This window comes from Neomonachus schauinslandi, chromosome 4 (assembly GCF_002201575.2).
Source record: "Neomonachus schauinslandi chromosome 4, ASM220157v2, whole genome shotgun sequence".
In the NCBI taxonomy this organism is placed as follows: Eukaryota; Metazoa; Chordata; class Mammalia; order Carnivora; family Phocidae; genus Neomonachus; species Neomonachus schauinslandi.
Genome location: NC_058406.1, coordinates 128,833,283 through 128,851,598, shown reverse-complemented (window position 1 = coordinate 128,851,598; position 18,316 = coordinate 128,833,283). Strand labels below are relative to the sequence as shown.

The 18,316-nt window shown below is 42.6% G+C and overlaps 1 protein-coding gene across 1 annotated transcript in view; it reads left to right on the top strand.

The window, feature by feature from the left end:
- The first annotated feature begins 403 nt into the window (after positions 1-403).
- The window catches only part of SBSPON (somatomedin B and thrombospondin type 1 domain containing), a 40,612-nt gene continuing 22,699 nt past the window's right edge, over positions 404-18,316 (top strand). Inside the window, exon 1 of the mRNA XM_044914353.1 lies at positions 404-494. Coding sequence (XP_044770288.1) covers positions 404-494 — 91 coding nt within the window. The remainder of the gene's footprint in view (positions 495-18,316) is intronic.

Genomic DNA, 18,316 nt, shown 5'->3' with positions numbered 1-18,316 from the left:
ATCTGTCACTTCAGTTCAGCTGCCCTTGTCCACATCGTTACTCTATGTGGCTTCCAATTTCCTATCTCCTATCTTTGGTTGCTGTCCAGGTTTTATTACTCCACTAAAGCCCGAATACTCCAGTGGTGACTACATGTTCTTTTCTTCGTTATTTGTCCAGCTCCACGAAACCAAATTGCACGGAGTCTGGCTTTGGTGCCAGTTGACTGGCTCCTTTCCAGGTGTTAATTATTGAAGAACTTGTCTTACTATTTGATATTAATTACTCTGTGTGGGCTTCAGAGGAAAAATAGAGCCCAGAAATGGAATGTGACATTAGAAACAGATCCAAACCCTGAGTATCCTGCCCACCAGACCCGCGTGTACTGAGCTTTTTAACCCTGGGAGGAATGAGGCAATACTCATGGGTACGTTTAAGAGACTTCAAACACGGGTACACCTAAAGAAAAATGAGAAGAGCCCAAAGAGGAAGATCAAGGAAAGGATACGGAAAGGTAAGGTCAATGAGGGGGCAATGACTCCTGAAGCATTACCTCTTAAACATCCTTAGTATTAACATGAGCCATAAATGGTTACATTTCATGTGACTTTGCTGCTAAGAGGCATAATGGTTAAGACCATGGACTTGGAATCAGAACAGTGTGGGTTTTAATTCAGGCTCTACCAGCTAGTTGTATATAGGCAGACATTCTAATCTGTCAGATCCCTAGTTTTCTTATCCATAAAATGGGGCTACAATTGACCACAGATTGTCTCTCTCATGAGGAATGTTTCAGTTAATGTATGCAAGATCCTCACTGCAGACTAAGTGAGCAATAACTGATACCTGTCCCCACAATTATTATGGCAGCTGCGCTTTCTATAGCACTTTACCTCTTCCCCTGCTCTTTTTGGATAACTTTATAGAAAAGGAGTCTTGCGTAGGTACTAGAGATGACCCCCTTATTCAATTCTGAGCTATTAATACGGAGCTAACCAAGTACGCTTAAAACAAATGTCTACTTTTTCTTTGTTTGGTTTTTGTTTATTTTGCACTAGACTCAAGCTGAGTTCTGAGGTGCTTGGCTGGAAAAGAGAAAAAGGATGGAACTGACCCTTGGAAAGTCACTGCAGAGCCAAGAGACCACACAGGAGATTGGGCAGCAGGCAGATGCCAGGGAAGTTTACAGGGGGGCAGAAACAAGAGCTCACAGGACAGATCAATGGGAGATGGGGTAGAGCCTGAAGATGGCCTGGGTAGTGGTCCCCAAGCTGGAACACTAATGGAAAAACTTGGCATCCCATCTATGTTTCTTCCCTGTGTGTCTCCTTTACTACTTTGGTCATCAAATGTATAGAGTTTACCTCACCACAAGCAAGTCTCTGGGACACCAGCCAGGTGTTCTTTGATTTAATTCAATTCTGACACTCTACGCAGAGATAGCATCAGATTCCACAGGGTAAGGGCTCGGTCCAAAGAGACCGCCTACCCCCTAAACACACACACACACACACACGCGCGCGCTTCAGATGCCAGGCCCAAGCTCAAGTTGTCACCTGTGCTTCTCACCAACAAACCACAGATTGGAGGCTCCTATAACCTCCTGCTTGGGATCAACTAATTTGCTAGAGCAGCTCTCAGAACTCAGGAAAACAGTTTACTTACATTTACCGGTTTATTACAAAAGGATCTGATAAAGGATACAGATGACCGTCCAGATGGAAGAGATATGTAGGGTGAAGGTTGTGGGAAGGGGCACAGAGCTTGCATGTCCTGTCCAGGCATGCCTGTCTTCCAGAACCTCCACATGATCACCAACAAAGAAGCTCTCCAAACTCCATACTTCGCCGATTTTATGGAGGCTTCCCCGTGTAGGTGTGATCAATCAGTAACTCTCTTTTCAGCCCTTCTCCCTTCTCAAGAGAAGCAGGGTGGGGCTAAAAATTCCACATTTCTCATCATGGCTCAGGCTTTCCTGTGACTGGTCCTCACCCAGGAGCCATCCAGTGCCCACCCAGAGTCACTACCCTAGGTGATCCTCCTACCACCTGGGAAATTACAAGAGTTTCAGGAGTTCTGTGCCAAGAACCAGAGGCAGAGGCCAATATATATTTTCCATGATCTCACAAACACTTTACACTGGAGTACGCAAAAACTTTCCCAAGAGTGTGCAGCTCACAGATAGCTTTAGGAAAATGATGTTCCTAGACCTCAACATCCATATACAGTAGTAGCCCCCCCTTATCCACGGGGGATCCATTTCAAGACCTCCCCAGGGGATGCCTGACACAGCAGTTAGTATCGAACCTTAGATAGACTGTGTTTTTTTCCTGTACATACGTACTTGTGATAAAGTTTAACTTTATTTAACTTTATTATTTAACTTGCATTAAATAATGCATAGTAAGAGATTAACAACAATAACCAATAATAGGACAATTGTAACAATGTACTGTAATAGAAGTTTTGTGAACGTGGTCTCTCTCTTTCTCAAAATACCTTACTATACTGTGCTCCCACCATTTCTTGTGAAGATGTGAGATGATAAAATGCCTGGGTGATGAGACGAAGGCGGGGGAATGACGTAGGCATCGTGATGCAGCGTTAGGCTACTCTTGACCTTCTGACCACACGTCAGAGGGAGGATCATCTGCTTCTGGTCCGCACTTGACCGCGGGTAAGTGAAACCACAAAAGTGAAACCTCGGATAAAAGGGGACTTATGTATATACTTCTTAATATGTCTTTGCCCAGTGGGGCACTTGTAGGCTGGAAGATGCTGATTTTCCATCTCTCCTTTCATAACTGTCCCTCTTCCATTTTACAGAAGAAAGCTATCCTCCGTCTCTAATCTTACTACACTGCATTGTCCTGAGGGGGACAAAACTCTGGGCTGCCTAGCCAAGAGGCAGTTTGACAGCTCGTGCTGGTGTCGGTTGGTGTGGAGAAACTGAGTGCTTCTTAGGGTCAGGTAACACCATATGTTTGCAACTCAGGTGTTTTCCCAAGTATTTCAATGAAACTGAAGGACGACCTTTTTGAGCTGTAAGCTGCTCATTAAAAACCATTTTTGATGACAGAATACTCTACTGGAGTTCAAAGAGTTGAGGGACTTTCCTGTAACAAAATATCTTCCATTTCATATACTTATTTATGTGAACAATTTTCTCAGTGCTCCTATAAAAAAAGGAATAAAATTTATACTGCCCTATCTCATTATAGGAATAAGTGTATTTATTCACGGCTATATGAGTGAATTTTTTTTTTTTAAATCTCAGCTAACTCATTAAGAGAGATATTTTAGGACCATTCCTGCACCCCTGACCCCCTCCCCCCAGGATACCCTAGAGCCTCCTGCTACTGAGATCCCTCCTTGCAGGTTCTGTGGACGTGAGAGAAGCACTCTACTGTCCCTTTCCTGGGAATGTGCACACAGGCTCCTTGGCTGGCCTGATCTACAGGCAACCCTCTGGGGTTCTCCTCGGCCCTTTCACACAGCCTAGCTGAATTAACTAAAGGCAAAGGCCTGGTTTCTTCGGTGAAAACATGGTATAAGTAGATTATTGAGCCCTCAGAACTTGGTTAATTACAAACACAAAAGAGTTCAAATTTTTTTTTTTAATCCAATTGTTGCCTTTCAAAATACTCTGTCAATACTCTGTCCTACAACTTTTGGGTCACTTTTGGTTTTTAAAAAGTCAGATCTAGGGAAGTCTAAAATGGAGTCTCCTATTCAAATTAGTGATTGGCCTATATTATTCCATCGAAAGTTCCTTTCTCCCACTAAATAGTTCATTAAGACAAGCACCTTTTGGGGCGCCTGGGTGGCTCAGTCATTAAGCGTCTGCCTTCGGCTCAGGTCATGATCCCAGTGTTCTGGGATCGAGCCCCGCATCGGGCTCCCTGCTTGACGGGAAGCCTGCTTCTCCCTCTCCCTCTCCCCCTGCTTGTGTTCCCTCTCTCGCTGTGTCTCTCTCTGTCAAATAAGTAAATAAAATCTTTAAAAAAAAAAAAAAAGACAAGCACCTTTCACTGCTCATCCCACTCTCGGATGAGGCCACAAGTGCTTAAGGGAGCAGTTTTCAAAATATTTGTTTATGCTCCCACACCCACAAAAAAAATGTTGTAAACCTTGTTACTCTCGTGTCTAAAAAAAAATTGACATCTAAAATTTTTTTATCATTGATGTAATTTGATGCAATGATGCAATTTCCATTGTAGTATAAATATTGATACTTAAAAATAATACTATTATATTACTCTTTTAAATATATCCACTGAACTACAAATACCATCGTTATTGTACAACCGCTGGTTGGTGGGAAAGTTTTCAATGTTCCTTCTCCTCCTTGAACTTGTATTTCCAACCCACTTCTCCCGTAGAATTTTATCCTATTATCTTGTTACGCTTGGAAGTTTTAATTAACCACTCTATCATAATTTTCTACAATCAAAATATGCATATAAGTGTAAATGTTTAGATTTCCTATGACTCTAAGCTGTACAGGTTAAAAATGTATTCCAGAGTGAGTTATCAAAGATTAGGACTCACTGGATCGAAACAGCATACACATACTAAAATTTTTTAATAAATATTAGACATAACACATACAATTTTACTGGAAAAATATTTGAGAGAGCTTCCAACTTCTTCCCCAGCACCATCCTAACCACGGTGCCTATGGGCAGCAAAGTAAATGCCAGGAGAGGAGCTTCTTTCTCTGTGGCAACAGAGCTGAGAGGTGGCGGGTGAGGAACGGAGGCCGAGACTTGGGCCGGAATGACTGTGCCTCAGTCCCGTCCCAGAGGCTACCTTCTTCCGTGGATCACTTAGCCTCTTTGAGTCTCCATTTCCTGTCTTTGTACCCTGGAGAGAACATAACACACGCCCTGTTTCCGGTGCAGAACTCTAGAAAGTTTCACCCAAGAGAATGTAAAAAATGCTTTGCACGCAGCAAAAACAAAATACACGTGTTCATTGCTGTTATTCATAAAGGAGAGAAGTGCTCGTTCTGGAATGTTGACCTGGGAAGCCCAGAATTGAAATAGCAGTTTGATAATTACAATGCTAGTTTAATCTGACCTGTCTGGTATCGCTTTAGGCTTATTGGTATCTGAGATATTAAAATAAATGTATTTTCTTGAAGAAAAATAAGGGTCTTTGAGGGAGCCTTGAAGTCCTCTTAAAAATAAAATGAAAAGGATTCTTATAAGCCTAAATGATTCAATGTTCATCTTGTGAGACGTTAGCTCTCAGCCCCCAGCAGGGGCCTGCGCCCCAGGAGGAAGGCAAATCACCACTGGACAGCTAGGAATGAGTTTGTGAGTCACAGAATCACACAGTGTGTGCCTAACAGCCAGACAGCTTCTGGTTTTGAGGACTTTTCATCCTAGATTCTTGGGGAAAAAAAAAGAGAGAGAGAGAGAGCGAAGGGAGATCTACAGAGTAAGTAGACACAAGGAAATAAGCAAGTAAGGGAAGAAGGGGAAAGAAACACACAAAAATGCAGCGTGTTTGAAGTCTCCCCATCTTGATTCCATCAGTTCAAGCCCCAGGAGAACACACAAAGTGAGGGGGCGTGTTTGTCGTCCGGCCCTGGGCGGGTCTGCAAGGAGGTGGATGGTAGAGGTGAGGTGGGGCTTGCCCTCCGCTGACAGATCCTAGTCTCAGCTCCACTTTGAAGTTGACCTGAACGATCCTTTCATCAAGTTCTCAGTATCGCTGTGGCTATAATTTAAACTTGAAACAGGAACAAAGTGTTTTTACTATTGAGTAAACCTTCTGTTAGAAGAGCAGATTCTCCCTAGGCAGATGGCGTCTCTCTCTGCTTCTCTTCTGGGTGGTGCATTTAGCCTCCACTTCTCACGCTCCAAGTGTGAAGAACCGTCCCTCTGCAGAGCAAGTGAACAAAACATACACCAGGACTGGCCATGGCATCTAAACAGTGAGAATACCATCCCTGAAGTTCTGCCTCCCTCCCTTCCTTTCTTGCTTGCTTCTTTTCTTTTCTCCTTAGAAAAATAATTTTTTTTAAAGATTTTATTTTATTTATTTGACAGAGAGAGAGAGAGACAGCGAGAGAGGCAACACAAGCAGGGGGAGCGGGAGAGGGAGAAGCAGGCCTCCCGCAGAGCAGGGAGCCCAATACGGGGCTCGATCCCAGGACCCTGGGACCATGACCTGAGCCGAAGGCAGACGCTTAACGACTGAGCCACGCAGGCACCCCAGAAAAATAATTTTTCATTCTTTTGTTTTCTTACTGATCATTGAAATCATTTGGGGCTTTATAAGACATAGAGATTCTTGGTGTCCTGTCTCAGATGACACAATCAGAATCTCTGGAGAGAGAATAACAAACCAGGACATCTCTATTCGGGCAGACTCTGTCATGGCTGCTGGCTGGTTGCCCTGCAGTCAGGGGTCCAGTCAGGGCCACTGAGCTGTGCCCAGGGCAGCCAGGCTTCAGGAGGCACATGGGATCACTTCAGAGTTGTGATTATGGCAAACTCCATAATACGTATTTGTGACCATTCTCCTTCCAGGCCATCCTCTTGCCACCAGGGGATTTTAAAAATAGATCCTAATCAGGTCATGTTCACTCCAGCTTAAAATCCTTTAGTTGATGTCATATCTTTTTAGATAAGGATCAAAATCCTTCACATGGCTTACATGAAGATAAAGGTAGGGAACAGATTTTTTTTTTAAGATTTATTTACTTATTTTAGAAAAAGAGAGAGAGAGCGGGTGGAGGGGGGCAGAGGGAGAGAGACAACCTCAAGCAGACTCCCTGATGAGTGTGGAGCCCAGTGTGGGGCTTGATCCCAGGACCCCAAGATCATGCCCTGAGCCAAAATCAAGAGTCAGATGCTTAAATGACTGAGCCACCCAGGTGCCCTGGGAACAGAGGGTTTTTTTTGTTTTTTGTTTTTTTAAGATTTTATTTATTTATTTATTTGAGAGAAAGAGAGAGAGACAGAGAAACAGCATGAGAGGGGAGAGGGTCAGAGGGAGAAGCAGGCTCCCCGCTGAGCCAGGAGCCCGATGTGGGACTCGATCCCAGGACTCCGGGATCATGACCTGAGCCGAAGGCAATTGCTTAACCAACTGAGCCACCCAGGCGCCTGAGATTTTTTTTTTTTTTTTAAATGAGAAAAACTAATAGCAGAACTGAGTACCTAGGGACCTGGGTTCTGGTTTGGATCCTGCCTAATCTTATCAGTCCTGTGACTTCTCTGGCCCCAGCTACCTTACTGTAAAAGTATATGGTAGGATAAGATGATCTCTAATTCTCTCAGAATAATTGGGTCTGCACCACTATTTGGGGGACAGGAGGTAATTCCAGAGTAGGGGATAGGATTTGGTTGGAGCAACTTGGCTCATGAATATGTTCATGAATATGTTCTCATATTAATTGATGAGAAGTAAAAGTGAAAAATCAGTGGTAATAAAGGACCCTATGTGCAAGATCTCGACCAAACATGGTGTTATAGACGACAAACAAAACAAACATGCTCCTTCTGGCTTATGATGATGCAATTAAATGGATCTAATGAAAATTGGGATTCTGAGATTGTCCTTTCAAAGAAATAATTCCAAAGCCTGCTTATGAGTATGTCCAGGTTTTAGCTCAGTGAGTACATGGCAAGTGCTCAAATAATTCAGTCCCAAACAAACTGTGAGTATTGGTACAAGTGGAAATGTTGTGAAACTAACTACCAAGAGAAAATGAAAAGTTTCTATGGATGACTGGTCACATTGCAGCTCTTAATAGTCATCTGCAGGGTAGATGAAATAGTGTGTCAACAATTCATTGGTTGGATGATTATAATGACCTTGTAAATTGATGAAGAGGCTTGAATTGCAATTTTTAAAGCAAGTTCAGAAATACTTCATTCACTTCCATTGGGCAATGTGTATGTCCCTGAGGTAAAAAATGGCATCCATCACTTTGACATACTTGGGCCTTTAACCAAGCAGTAGACGGAGACCAGTTGTTGGATGGAAGATTGCTCAAAGACTCTGTCATCTGCTCTCCCACTTGTATTCACCATCTACTTTCCAGTTTGCCCTCAGTGTGCTAAAATGCCCTTCTCTTCTGCATGCCAGACTTTCTCTCTCATCATTCAATCATTTTACCTTCACCAAGAAGACTGTCCTTTATCGGATGTATAGGGGCTGATGACTTCTGATTCCTAGTGCTTAATGAACCATTCCATCTTCTGTTGCCATATCATCTTATAAATACCACTATTATAAGACTTGGAGTATTAGCTATGTCTGTCTGCCCCTCTATATTGGATATTTTTTCATAGCAGACATCATCACTCACACGTTCATATCCCCACATCTACCACGATGCCCAGCATATAACTGTTACTCATAAATATTTAGAGAACAAGAACTGTAGTGAGGACTTGGCAGGGGGAGTGTTAGTTACCATCTCATAAGGACTTTTATTCTAATTTATTTTATAACAGGTAAAATACTACATATCAACAATGAAAATATAGCAGAATGTAATACAGTTTGAATATTAGTGATTGAAGTAGAAAAATGTTGTGTAGGAAATGCTTACTTTGAGTGACGGTGCTTAAGGAAGAGAAAACAAAGTGGTTTAAATAGAGGGGGTGAGGAAGGATCTTCTGAAGAGAGATCTTGAGTGATTCTAGGAGTTGCTCACACCTCCACCCAGGTTAAGTTACATTTCAGAGCACGTGGCCTTCTTTTTCCTAGGCTTGGCCATTCTTACGTGTTCCCGTTATATATAGGATAATTTACAGGCTGACTATGTAGGTAGGAGGAGGCAAGAACAGAGAATGAAATAAAAGATTGCCTTGAGGTATTTGAGCAAGTTAGAAGGAGGGAGGAGGGGAGTTTTATGGGTTGAATTGTATCCCCCCACATTCACCTTTTGAAGTCCTAAGAACCTCAGATGAGTCCTTATTTGGAAATAATACCATAGTTGTAATTAGTTAAGATGAGGTCTTTGGGGGCGCCTGGGTGGCTCAGTCTGTTAAGTGACTGCCTTCAGCTCAGGTCATGATCCCAGGGTCTTGGGATCGAGCCCCGCATCGGGCTCCCTGCTCCGCGGGGAGTTTGCTTCTCTCTCTTCCTCTGCTCCCCCCCTTACCCTCCCCCAACTCTCAAGCTCTCTCTCTCTAAAATAAATAAATAAAATCTTAAAAAAAAAAAAAAAGAAGAGGTCTTTAGGGTGGCCCCTGGTGTAATACGGCTGGTGTCTCATTTTAAAAAAGGGAAATCTGGACACAGAGACACGCATAGAGGAAGAACGCCATATGGACACAAAGATGGCCATCTATGAGCCAAGTAGAGAGTCCTGGAACAAATCCTTCCCTTACAGCCTTCAGAAGGAACCAACTCGCTGACAACTTGATTTCAGACTTCTGGCCTCCGGGACGGTGAGACAACAAATTTCTGTTGCTTAAGCCAGTTTGAGGTGCTTCGTTACAGCAGTCCTCGCAGATGAATCTAGGAATGAAAGAGAATGTGTGCATACATGTAAAAGGACAATTGCCTAAAACGGAATGAACTGAATTATGAACTGTGAAATACAGAAGTAAGGGGGAGTTCTGGGAGCTGGTCAAAGACAGTTCTGAGGAAGGACAGGACATTGAGTCAGTTCCCGGTGCTAGCCAGCAGATGGCGCTGCTGATTGGACTAGCTCTCGGGTTGGGGAGAGAGCCAGTGGGTCTTTCCAATTCGTCAGCGGCTTGCCGGTGAAGTGGCTGGAGGTGGTCATTGCTGGACACGCAGACCACTGCTAAGCTGTGTCCAGCATCCTCTGTGATTCTTGGAAGACTGCAAACAGGGACTTGTGGGAAATATTTCTGGTGGTTATAATCAGATGGGTGAGCAGTGTGGTATGTGGCATGGAATTTAAACTTTTGCTGCCTCCGACTAAAGTGCAAACTTCTAGAAGGTTTGTCACTGCGGCTGTGCCGTCGCATAGCATCTTACACAAAGTTAGAAAATAGTTGTTCTTTGTGATGATAATTTTATCCTTTTAAGCCTACTAAAAAGAGGCATCACTTTTTCTTAAAAATTACATTTTGAAGCCATAGTGTGTACAAAGATTGTATTTACATCTACTTACATCTTTGAGGCATGTTCCTATTTACTTCTTAGAATACTATTAAGTACCATTTTAATATAGAAACTTCTATATATATATATATATTTTTTTTTTAAAAGAATCCAACAGTGACCGAGAAATAATAAGTGTTTACAAAGCCCTTTGCAGTGTTCTATAGTGTCATCAACATAGACCTTGTGCCCTGTTTTACAGATGAGGAAAATCGAGACTCCTGGAGTGTAAGCACAAGTAGAAAGTAGCAGAAGAAAAACCAAACCCTAGTTCTTCCAACCCCCAGTTCAACATGCTCTATCATTGATTGAGTGTTTAAGGATTTAAGGAACTGTTAAAAAATGCAAATCGAAACCACAGTGACATATCCCCACACCTGTCAGAATTGCTATTATCAGAAAGACCAGAAATAATAAGTGTTCATGAGAATGTGGAGGAAAGGGAATCCTGTGCACTGTGGGTGGGAATGCAAACCGGTGGGGCCACTCTGGAAAACAATATGGAGGTTCCTCAAGGATTTAAAAACAGAACTACTTTTGATCCAGCAATTAATTCTACTTTTCAGGATTAATCTGAAGGAAATGGGAACACTAACTAGAAAACATCTCTGCACCCCCACGTTCACTGCAGGCTTATTTACAAGAGCCAAGACATAGAAACAAGCTAAGTGATCATCAGTGGATGAGTGGATAAAGAAGCTAAGATACATAAATACATATGTATAAATACATATGTACACATACATATCTACAATGGGAAATTATTTAGCCATAAGAAAAGAGGAAATCCTGCCATTTGTAACATGGAAGGACCTGGGGGGCCTTATGTATGATGTCACATATATGGGGAATCTAAAAACAAGAACAAAAACTGAACTCACAGATACGAAGAACAGATTGGTGGTTACCAGAGGTAGAGGGAGGAGGGAAGGCAAAATGGGTGAAGGGGGTCAAAGGTTACAAGTTTCCAGTTAGAAAGTAAATAAGTCATGGGGATGTAACGTACAGCATAGTGACTACAGTTAGTAATACCGTGTTGTGTATTTGAAAGGTGCCCAGAGAGTAGATCTCAAAAGTTCTCATCACAAGAAAAGAGTTTGTAACTAGAAAAAAAAAAAAAAAGAATTTAAAGAACTGTTAATAGAAAATTATACCATATAGTTTAATGTCCTCAGTTTTTTTTAATGATTGAAGTGTGTGCTATTTCTCAAGATATTTATCATTAAGAGCCTATGAAATTTTAATAGAAATCCAGTTGTTGATTATATAATTAGCTCTGAGTAGGAAAAAAAAAATGAAAACTGTTGAAAGTGCACAGAACGGGTTAGAACCTCTCTAGTTTGGGCAAGATATTTAATGTCATCGAGCTATAATTTCCTTAACTGTCAAAAATAAATAGTAATACTCGACCTCATAAATTTTCACAAAATAAGATACATTATTTAATGTAGTTCCTGGAACCAAGTAGTGTTTTATAAATAAATGGTAGCTCCATAATTCCCTACAAAGGAGAGAGTATCTGGAGGCCTAGCGTGCAAAGAACATGTCTTCTCTCACGCAAATGACTAGGATCAAGGTCAAAGTCATAATATGCAGCCATGGACCGACTTCACACCTGCCGGGCTGCTGGGCAGTCAGTGAGCACACTCACTTCCCACTTCTTAGAACTAAATGAAGTAGGAACATTCCTCTGCCTTGAAGGGGCACATTTCTGTCCGGCTTGTCATGTGGCGGGCACGTCTCAGGGCTTTGTGCCCTGCACTGACTAAGTGGGAGTTTTGAATGTAGGAAGCAAGAACAATTTGATAGAAAGATCCCTGCTGTGGATCGGAGGAGGTTATTTTACCGTAAAAGGAGCAAATTACATGACTTCTTTAATGTCATCCAGATGATTTTCTCCTCATCTTTTAAGCTTTGCTTACAATTCCCCAGTATTCCTTGGCAGCATGGGCTTGACTTGGCACCATCCATAGCTTCACCCGTCGTAAACAATGCTTGCAGGGCATGAGCTTTCTGGCTGTGCCTTTTTAATTTCAGAATTCCATTTTATGTGACCCTTCCATACAGATGAATGCTATGGAGTTTACAAAGTGTTTAATGGACATTAGTTCACAGAATTTTAGAACAGATGTATTGACTAGAGGTCAGCCAGACATTTTCTGTAAAGGCGCAGGCAGTAAATATTTTCAGTTTTACAGGCCTTGTAGCTTCTATATGCTGCAACCACTCAGCCCTGCCCTTGTAGCAAGAAAGCAGCCGTAGACAATATGTAAGCAAATGGGCATGGCTGTGTGCCAATAAAACTTTATTTGTGGACACTGAAGTTTGAAATTTGTTTCCTCTTCACATGACACAAAATAACTTTTAGGATTTTTTTTTCCTTAGCCCACAAGCTGTACAAAAATGGTCATAATTTGTCTATCCCTGCACAGATTATAGTCACAGAATCAGTGGTAGATCTGCCGGAGACCTTTTAGAGCTTCTCAAGGCCCCTCCTTGTAGAGCTGAGATTCTGGAGCACAGAGAAATGAAATACTTTCCTCAAAGGCATACAGCCTGTGAGTTATAGAGACGAAACTATAATCCCCATGTCCTGCTTCCGAAATCAGATTTTTTCAAAACCACGGCGTTCTTCAATAATTACCATGACTTGCACATATCCATGCAAGCCTCTATGATGAGCTTGTAATTAAACTGTGGGCATAACTGTCTGTCTCCTTGTTAGTTAGCTCCTCTGACCTCAACTGGGAGAGACTCGGACTTTGCGTAATGACTTCCTCAGCTGTTGCTTGCGGCCTACTATTAGGGTCAAAGACAACAAGTGAGACCTCTCTCTCATGACTTAAACTGCTGCTTAAGTTAAATATTAGAATTTTTGAGCTAAAAGGGTCCCTGGAGATTTTCTTGGCTCACACCGTAACCTTATATGGGGGAAATTAAGATCCAGAGAGCCTAAATGAACTACCCAAGACCACTCACTTACGGTTCCAGAAGCCAGGTCTTTGGACTCCTAGGACAGAGCTGTTTCAATTGCACCATATTGACCGACACAATAGTTTATGTAAAGGCATGTTATTACTCATAATGAAAGCACACCTTTTGTGTTAAAGTCCAGAGCACAAATATAATGATTGCCATCGATTGCCAACTCATTGTTCTGTATTAAGAACCATCCCAGGCAAACGCGCATGACAAGCTTTCCTTGCTTATCTCCACTTGATAGATCAGGAAGCTGAGGCTTGAAGAGTTTACGGGAATCTGTTCATGTTGCATAGCTCATATGTGATAGAGCCACAGCTCAAATCCACTTTTCTTTTTAAAATCTGAGCTCTTCACTCTCCATGGCACCTCTGTTGGGTGCTTTTGTTTGAAGCCACAGAAATCCCAACCAAAAAAGGCATAAATAAGAAAGACTTGGTGCAGGGGACTGCAAAGGGGAAGTGTGACTTCAGGTGTCATCCAGTCCAAGCCCTGCGACCCCTGGCTCAGACTTCCTTGGCTTGTTGGCTAAGATCTCGGTCTGGCTTCACTGAGGCCACTTTGCATCCTCATTCACATCCGGTAAGGGTCAAGGTGAAGCCCGATCATGTATGGAACAAACATCCCGAAGCTGGAGCTCTGATTGGGCCCATCCCTAGATGGGTCCTTAGGCTGAGGGTGGAATTAACCCTCAGAGCCCATCCCTAGAGCTAGGAGTGGGGTCCATCCACCCAAAAAGATCTGCTGTCACCCAATGGAGGGAAGGGGTACACTCTTCATAAGCGAAAATCTGGGGGCTTTAGAAAAAGAAGGGAAGAATGAATACTTTGGGGGCAACCAAAGAATTTCTTTACCACTTCCATATCCACTCTATGTTTGTTTGTTTTTTTAAAGATTTTATTTATTTATTTGACAGAGAGAGGAGAGAGAGAAAGAGCACACAAGCAGAGGGGAACAGCAGACTCCCCGCTGAGCAGAGAGCCCAATGTGGGGCTCTATCCCAGAACCCCGGGATTGTGACCTGAGCCGAAGGCAGACGCTTAATGACTGAGCCACCCAGGCGCCCCATCCACTCCATGTTTATTTGGTTGATACTGTCAAAGATGCAAAACTGGCAGCATAAACCTTGGCAGTGGTGTTCTTGAACACTTGGTGGAAGGCTGTAAGGGGAGAATTGCTCCAGGTACATGGTGTACACCAATCTTAAACAAGTTTCTTTGGATACTTGTCTGCATTTTTGGCATTATTAAATGAATATGTATTGGCCCATGAAGGCAGGACCTTCCCCCAAAGTATTCAATCTTTTCCTACCGGCTATATCTGTACTTTCCAGGGAGAAAGCGAAGGGACCCAGTCCTCGTCTTGTATGACTAGGATTTTTGTAACTCCTCCTAGTCTTTATAACTAAGAATTCATTATAATTCCATCTCCCACTTGTCTGGCCAGCTCCAGTGTCTCCAACAACCCAGGATCCCCATTCAGGACCACTCTCATCACAACACACGGTGAAAACTTCATATGCCTAGCATCTCCATTTGACCTCAGTCTCTTTAGTTTCCTACCCATTTCTTACCATTTCTTACCCATCTTTGGTCCTCAGCCTGGAGGAGCATCTGACCCACAGGAAGTGAATGACTATAACCAAATGAGCAGAGCTGGTTCTGAGGAGAGAGCTGGGCTTGCACCCACAGACTACTGGGGAGGTCATTTAGCCCCTCGGAAACCCACCATCCACAAAATGAGAAAATTAACATCTGCCTTACAGGATGAACTGAAAAACATGCTATAAAATGTAAATGATGAAAGTGCTCTCTCTTCCTATTTCTCATTAATTCTAAGATGAACATTTTCTCATATTTTAACGTCTCTAAAACTGAGATCCATTCTTGCAATGGACTGAACATTTATGTCCACCTCGAATCTATATTTTGGAACCTAATGCCCACGGTGGTGTTACAAGGATGTGGGGCCCTTGGAAGGTGCTTAGGTCATGAGGATGGAGCCTTCGTGAATGAGATCAATGCTGTTATAAAAGAGACGCCACAAAGCTCCCACCCCCTTCTGGATCTTTCTGGATGTGAGGTTACAGCTAGAAGGCACTGTCTGTGTCTTCACCATACACCGAAGCTGCAGGCCCTTTCATCTTGGACCTCCCAGCCTCCAAAACTGAGAGAAATAAATTTCTGTTGTTTCTAAGCCACCCAGCTTATGGTTTTTTGTTACGGCAGCCCAAGCAGACTAAGACAATCCTGCAATCCATGCATAAATATGCACCATAACTTATTATTCTATGGTAGTTTTTTCCTTATGTCTTACGTACCAGATTTTAGTGTTGCATAAGATAGGGCTGACTCTTACAATCAAAGGTGTCTGGTATTCAACAAAATACAATGCTATCAATATCCATGCAGTACTCTGCCTCTGACAAATGACCCCAAACCGGCCTCAGATTTGACTGCTCTGTTTGTCAACTTCAAGAGGGTCCCTCCACCTCCCTCACAGCATTCTGGGTGCCTTTAACAACCCCCGATCCATCTTATATTCTAAATGTATCCAAACGCTTTGGGAAGTGATTTGTATTTTCATTTCCCCATAAACTAGTTACAGTATTTAGTATAAGCACTTAATCTTACTTGTCTCTACTTCCCATTACCATCTCCCCACCAGCAGCAAGCTTGAAGTAATGGGAAGAACTCTGTAATGTTTTGGAAAGAATAATTTTAGTTCTAGTCCCCTTTTGTCACTAATTAGCTACATGTCTAATCTCTGTCATCTGTTAAATGGGGGTGCCAATATTTTCCTCACAGTTATGCAAGGTTGAATGAGATCATATATGCGGATGTCCTTTAAAATGACTGCATTCTGGAATCTGATGAACAGAAAGGCCTCTGTTCCCCTCTGTAATTTTACCAATCTTGGATAGCTTCCAAAGACAACACTTCAGAAGAAAGGGTGACTTTTAAGGTGCATTTGATTACTTCCTATATTCATCCACATGATCACTGAGATGACTCCTGTTCTCCAAAAATCTACGAGACATGGAAAACAAAGTGACAAATTGTTACATTTGCCTGCACCCAGTTTCCAGTAAGTATGTGGTGTCCATTGCTTTAAATGTCGGTGTCGCCGGACTTTGCCCCATCCTGCAGGAACTGTTTCCTTTGCTTGGGCCTGCTACGGAGGCTTATCTTGATGTTTGCAAGACAGTGCAAGCTTTAACTTGAACCATGAATTTTTTTTTTCAATGTTACTTATCAGAGACAAGCTCCCGTTTATGTTTGGCATTAACATAGTAATGATTTAGTTGTTGTTTTCTTTTTCACATTGTGCTTGCCTCTACTTTGCACACGATTAAAACCAACTTTATCTTTTACTTGGTTTCAGGCTTAAATTATGGGGTGGGAGTGGGGGTAACATTAGGACACTAGTAGATATTAGTGCCCACTTTGTGCTCAAATTACACATACTGTCTTGTTTCTGTAGACAGCTCAGCAAATGGAAAAGGTGTAGTGCTCTGTGTTGGAGGGGAGGATACTGAGGTGATCTGTCAGAAGTCAGAGACTCAGAAACGGACCCAAACCTCCTGAGCACAGACCACCAACTTTCTGTTTTTTCTTTGGTTTTGGTTTTGTCTAGGCGTAAGGAAAAGGGCGGGGCGGGGAGTGCGGTGGGGAGGAGAAAGGTATTTGAGCAGGCATTTGACATTATACATTTAATCCTTTTAAACCAGAGGTCATCTTCTTCCACTCCCCGTATCACTTCATTTCATGTTTTATTCCTGAAAATAAACTTAGTGGATCCTTTTCCTTTACATTTATCTGGAACAATTCCAGATTCTTACGGCATTACAGAATCTGTCTCCAGCTAAAGGCATTCCATAAAGGAGACAGCCTTAGGGAAGAAGGCGGGGGATAAATTACATGAATGAGTTAGTACAAAGCTGCTAATAAAACCTACAACACAGGTAAAAGGCAGAGGGTGTAATTTGCCAACAAAGTTTTAGTACCAACTACCGAGAACTTAAAATATAAAACATTTTAAAAGTATGTATTATTTATTTAAATTGCCAAACTAAGAGAGACTTAACTAAAGAGTAAGACAAAAATGAATTTCCAACCTTGAGATTTATTTGTATAAATGATCACCAAGAAAGAATTTCTTTTTGACTTTAGAGAGTGTTTTCCTTAAAGTTCATAAGATACAGTTCTTACAATGTATGAAATCTTTTCCACTTCACAACTTTTAATTTTTTTTGTCTTACTACTGGTACAGTAAAAGATTTTTAAAAAATTTTTTGTTATTTGTCTCTCCGAAGAGTAAAGGAAAGTCCTCTATAAGAAATCTTTGCATGAGAAAGAAAAAAATCAGTCTCTGAAATTCATTAGAAATCTTAGGTTCACAGATACAGAAAACTTCATATTCCTGGTTTCTCACCCAAACCGTAATAGTCTAAATGATTTAAGAACATAAAATAAAATGAAACTTCCAGGATAGTTTTTGGCTAACAAAAAGAGTGAGGAGCAGAAAATGTAATAAATTTGGAGAGAAAGGGGGAAGGAAATGTATGAGGAGTTAGATGAGAGCTTTATTAAAGCGGGAGTTACTGCTAGAATATCATTAAGCAGGGCTTCTTTGGGGAAATCTGCTTTAACAGAAAGCAGAGCACAGTTTATTTTTTTTTAATCCTTTCCTTAACATTCATCAACTGCCTCTTCAGTGAATCAAAGTGGCATTTTCTTGGTCCAGGAAAATCTCATCATAAAATATAGCAAAGAAAGGATGCTTCTTTGGTGTTATTTCCTTGCTTCTAAGGGGCCTCTGTGGCCCGCGGGGACTGGTGTCCCGGAAAAAAATACAGTATGAGTTCTCCTGGGCGAAGACAGGGTGCCCCGCTCACACTGTGCGGCGGAGACCCGTTTGTTGCGCATCAAGCGCTATTCGTCTCCAGTTTGAGAGTAAAATTCCCACTCATGAACGTGACCCCAGGCGTTAGGAAACAGGCTGGAGGCAGGAAATGTGGCCTCCCTGGCCGAGCTACTGGCGGACCCGACGCTCCCTGCGTCGCGGGGATCCCCGAGCACCTGCTGCTCGGCTCTCTCCCGGGGCGGTCCCGCGGGCGAGGGGCGCAGGGCCGCGGGCTGGCTGGCGGCGGGCAGGGGGCTGGTGCTCCGAGCGCTGATGGCCGGGCGCCCCGGGGAGACGCGCCCTCTCCGCCTGGCAGGGGGCAGCCGCAGCACCCGCCCGGACCGGCGC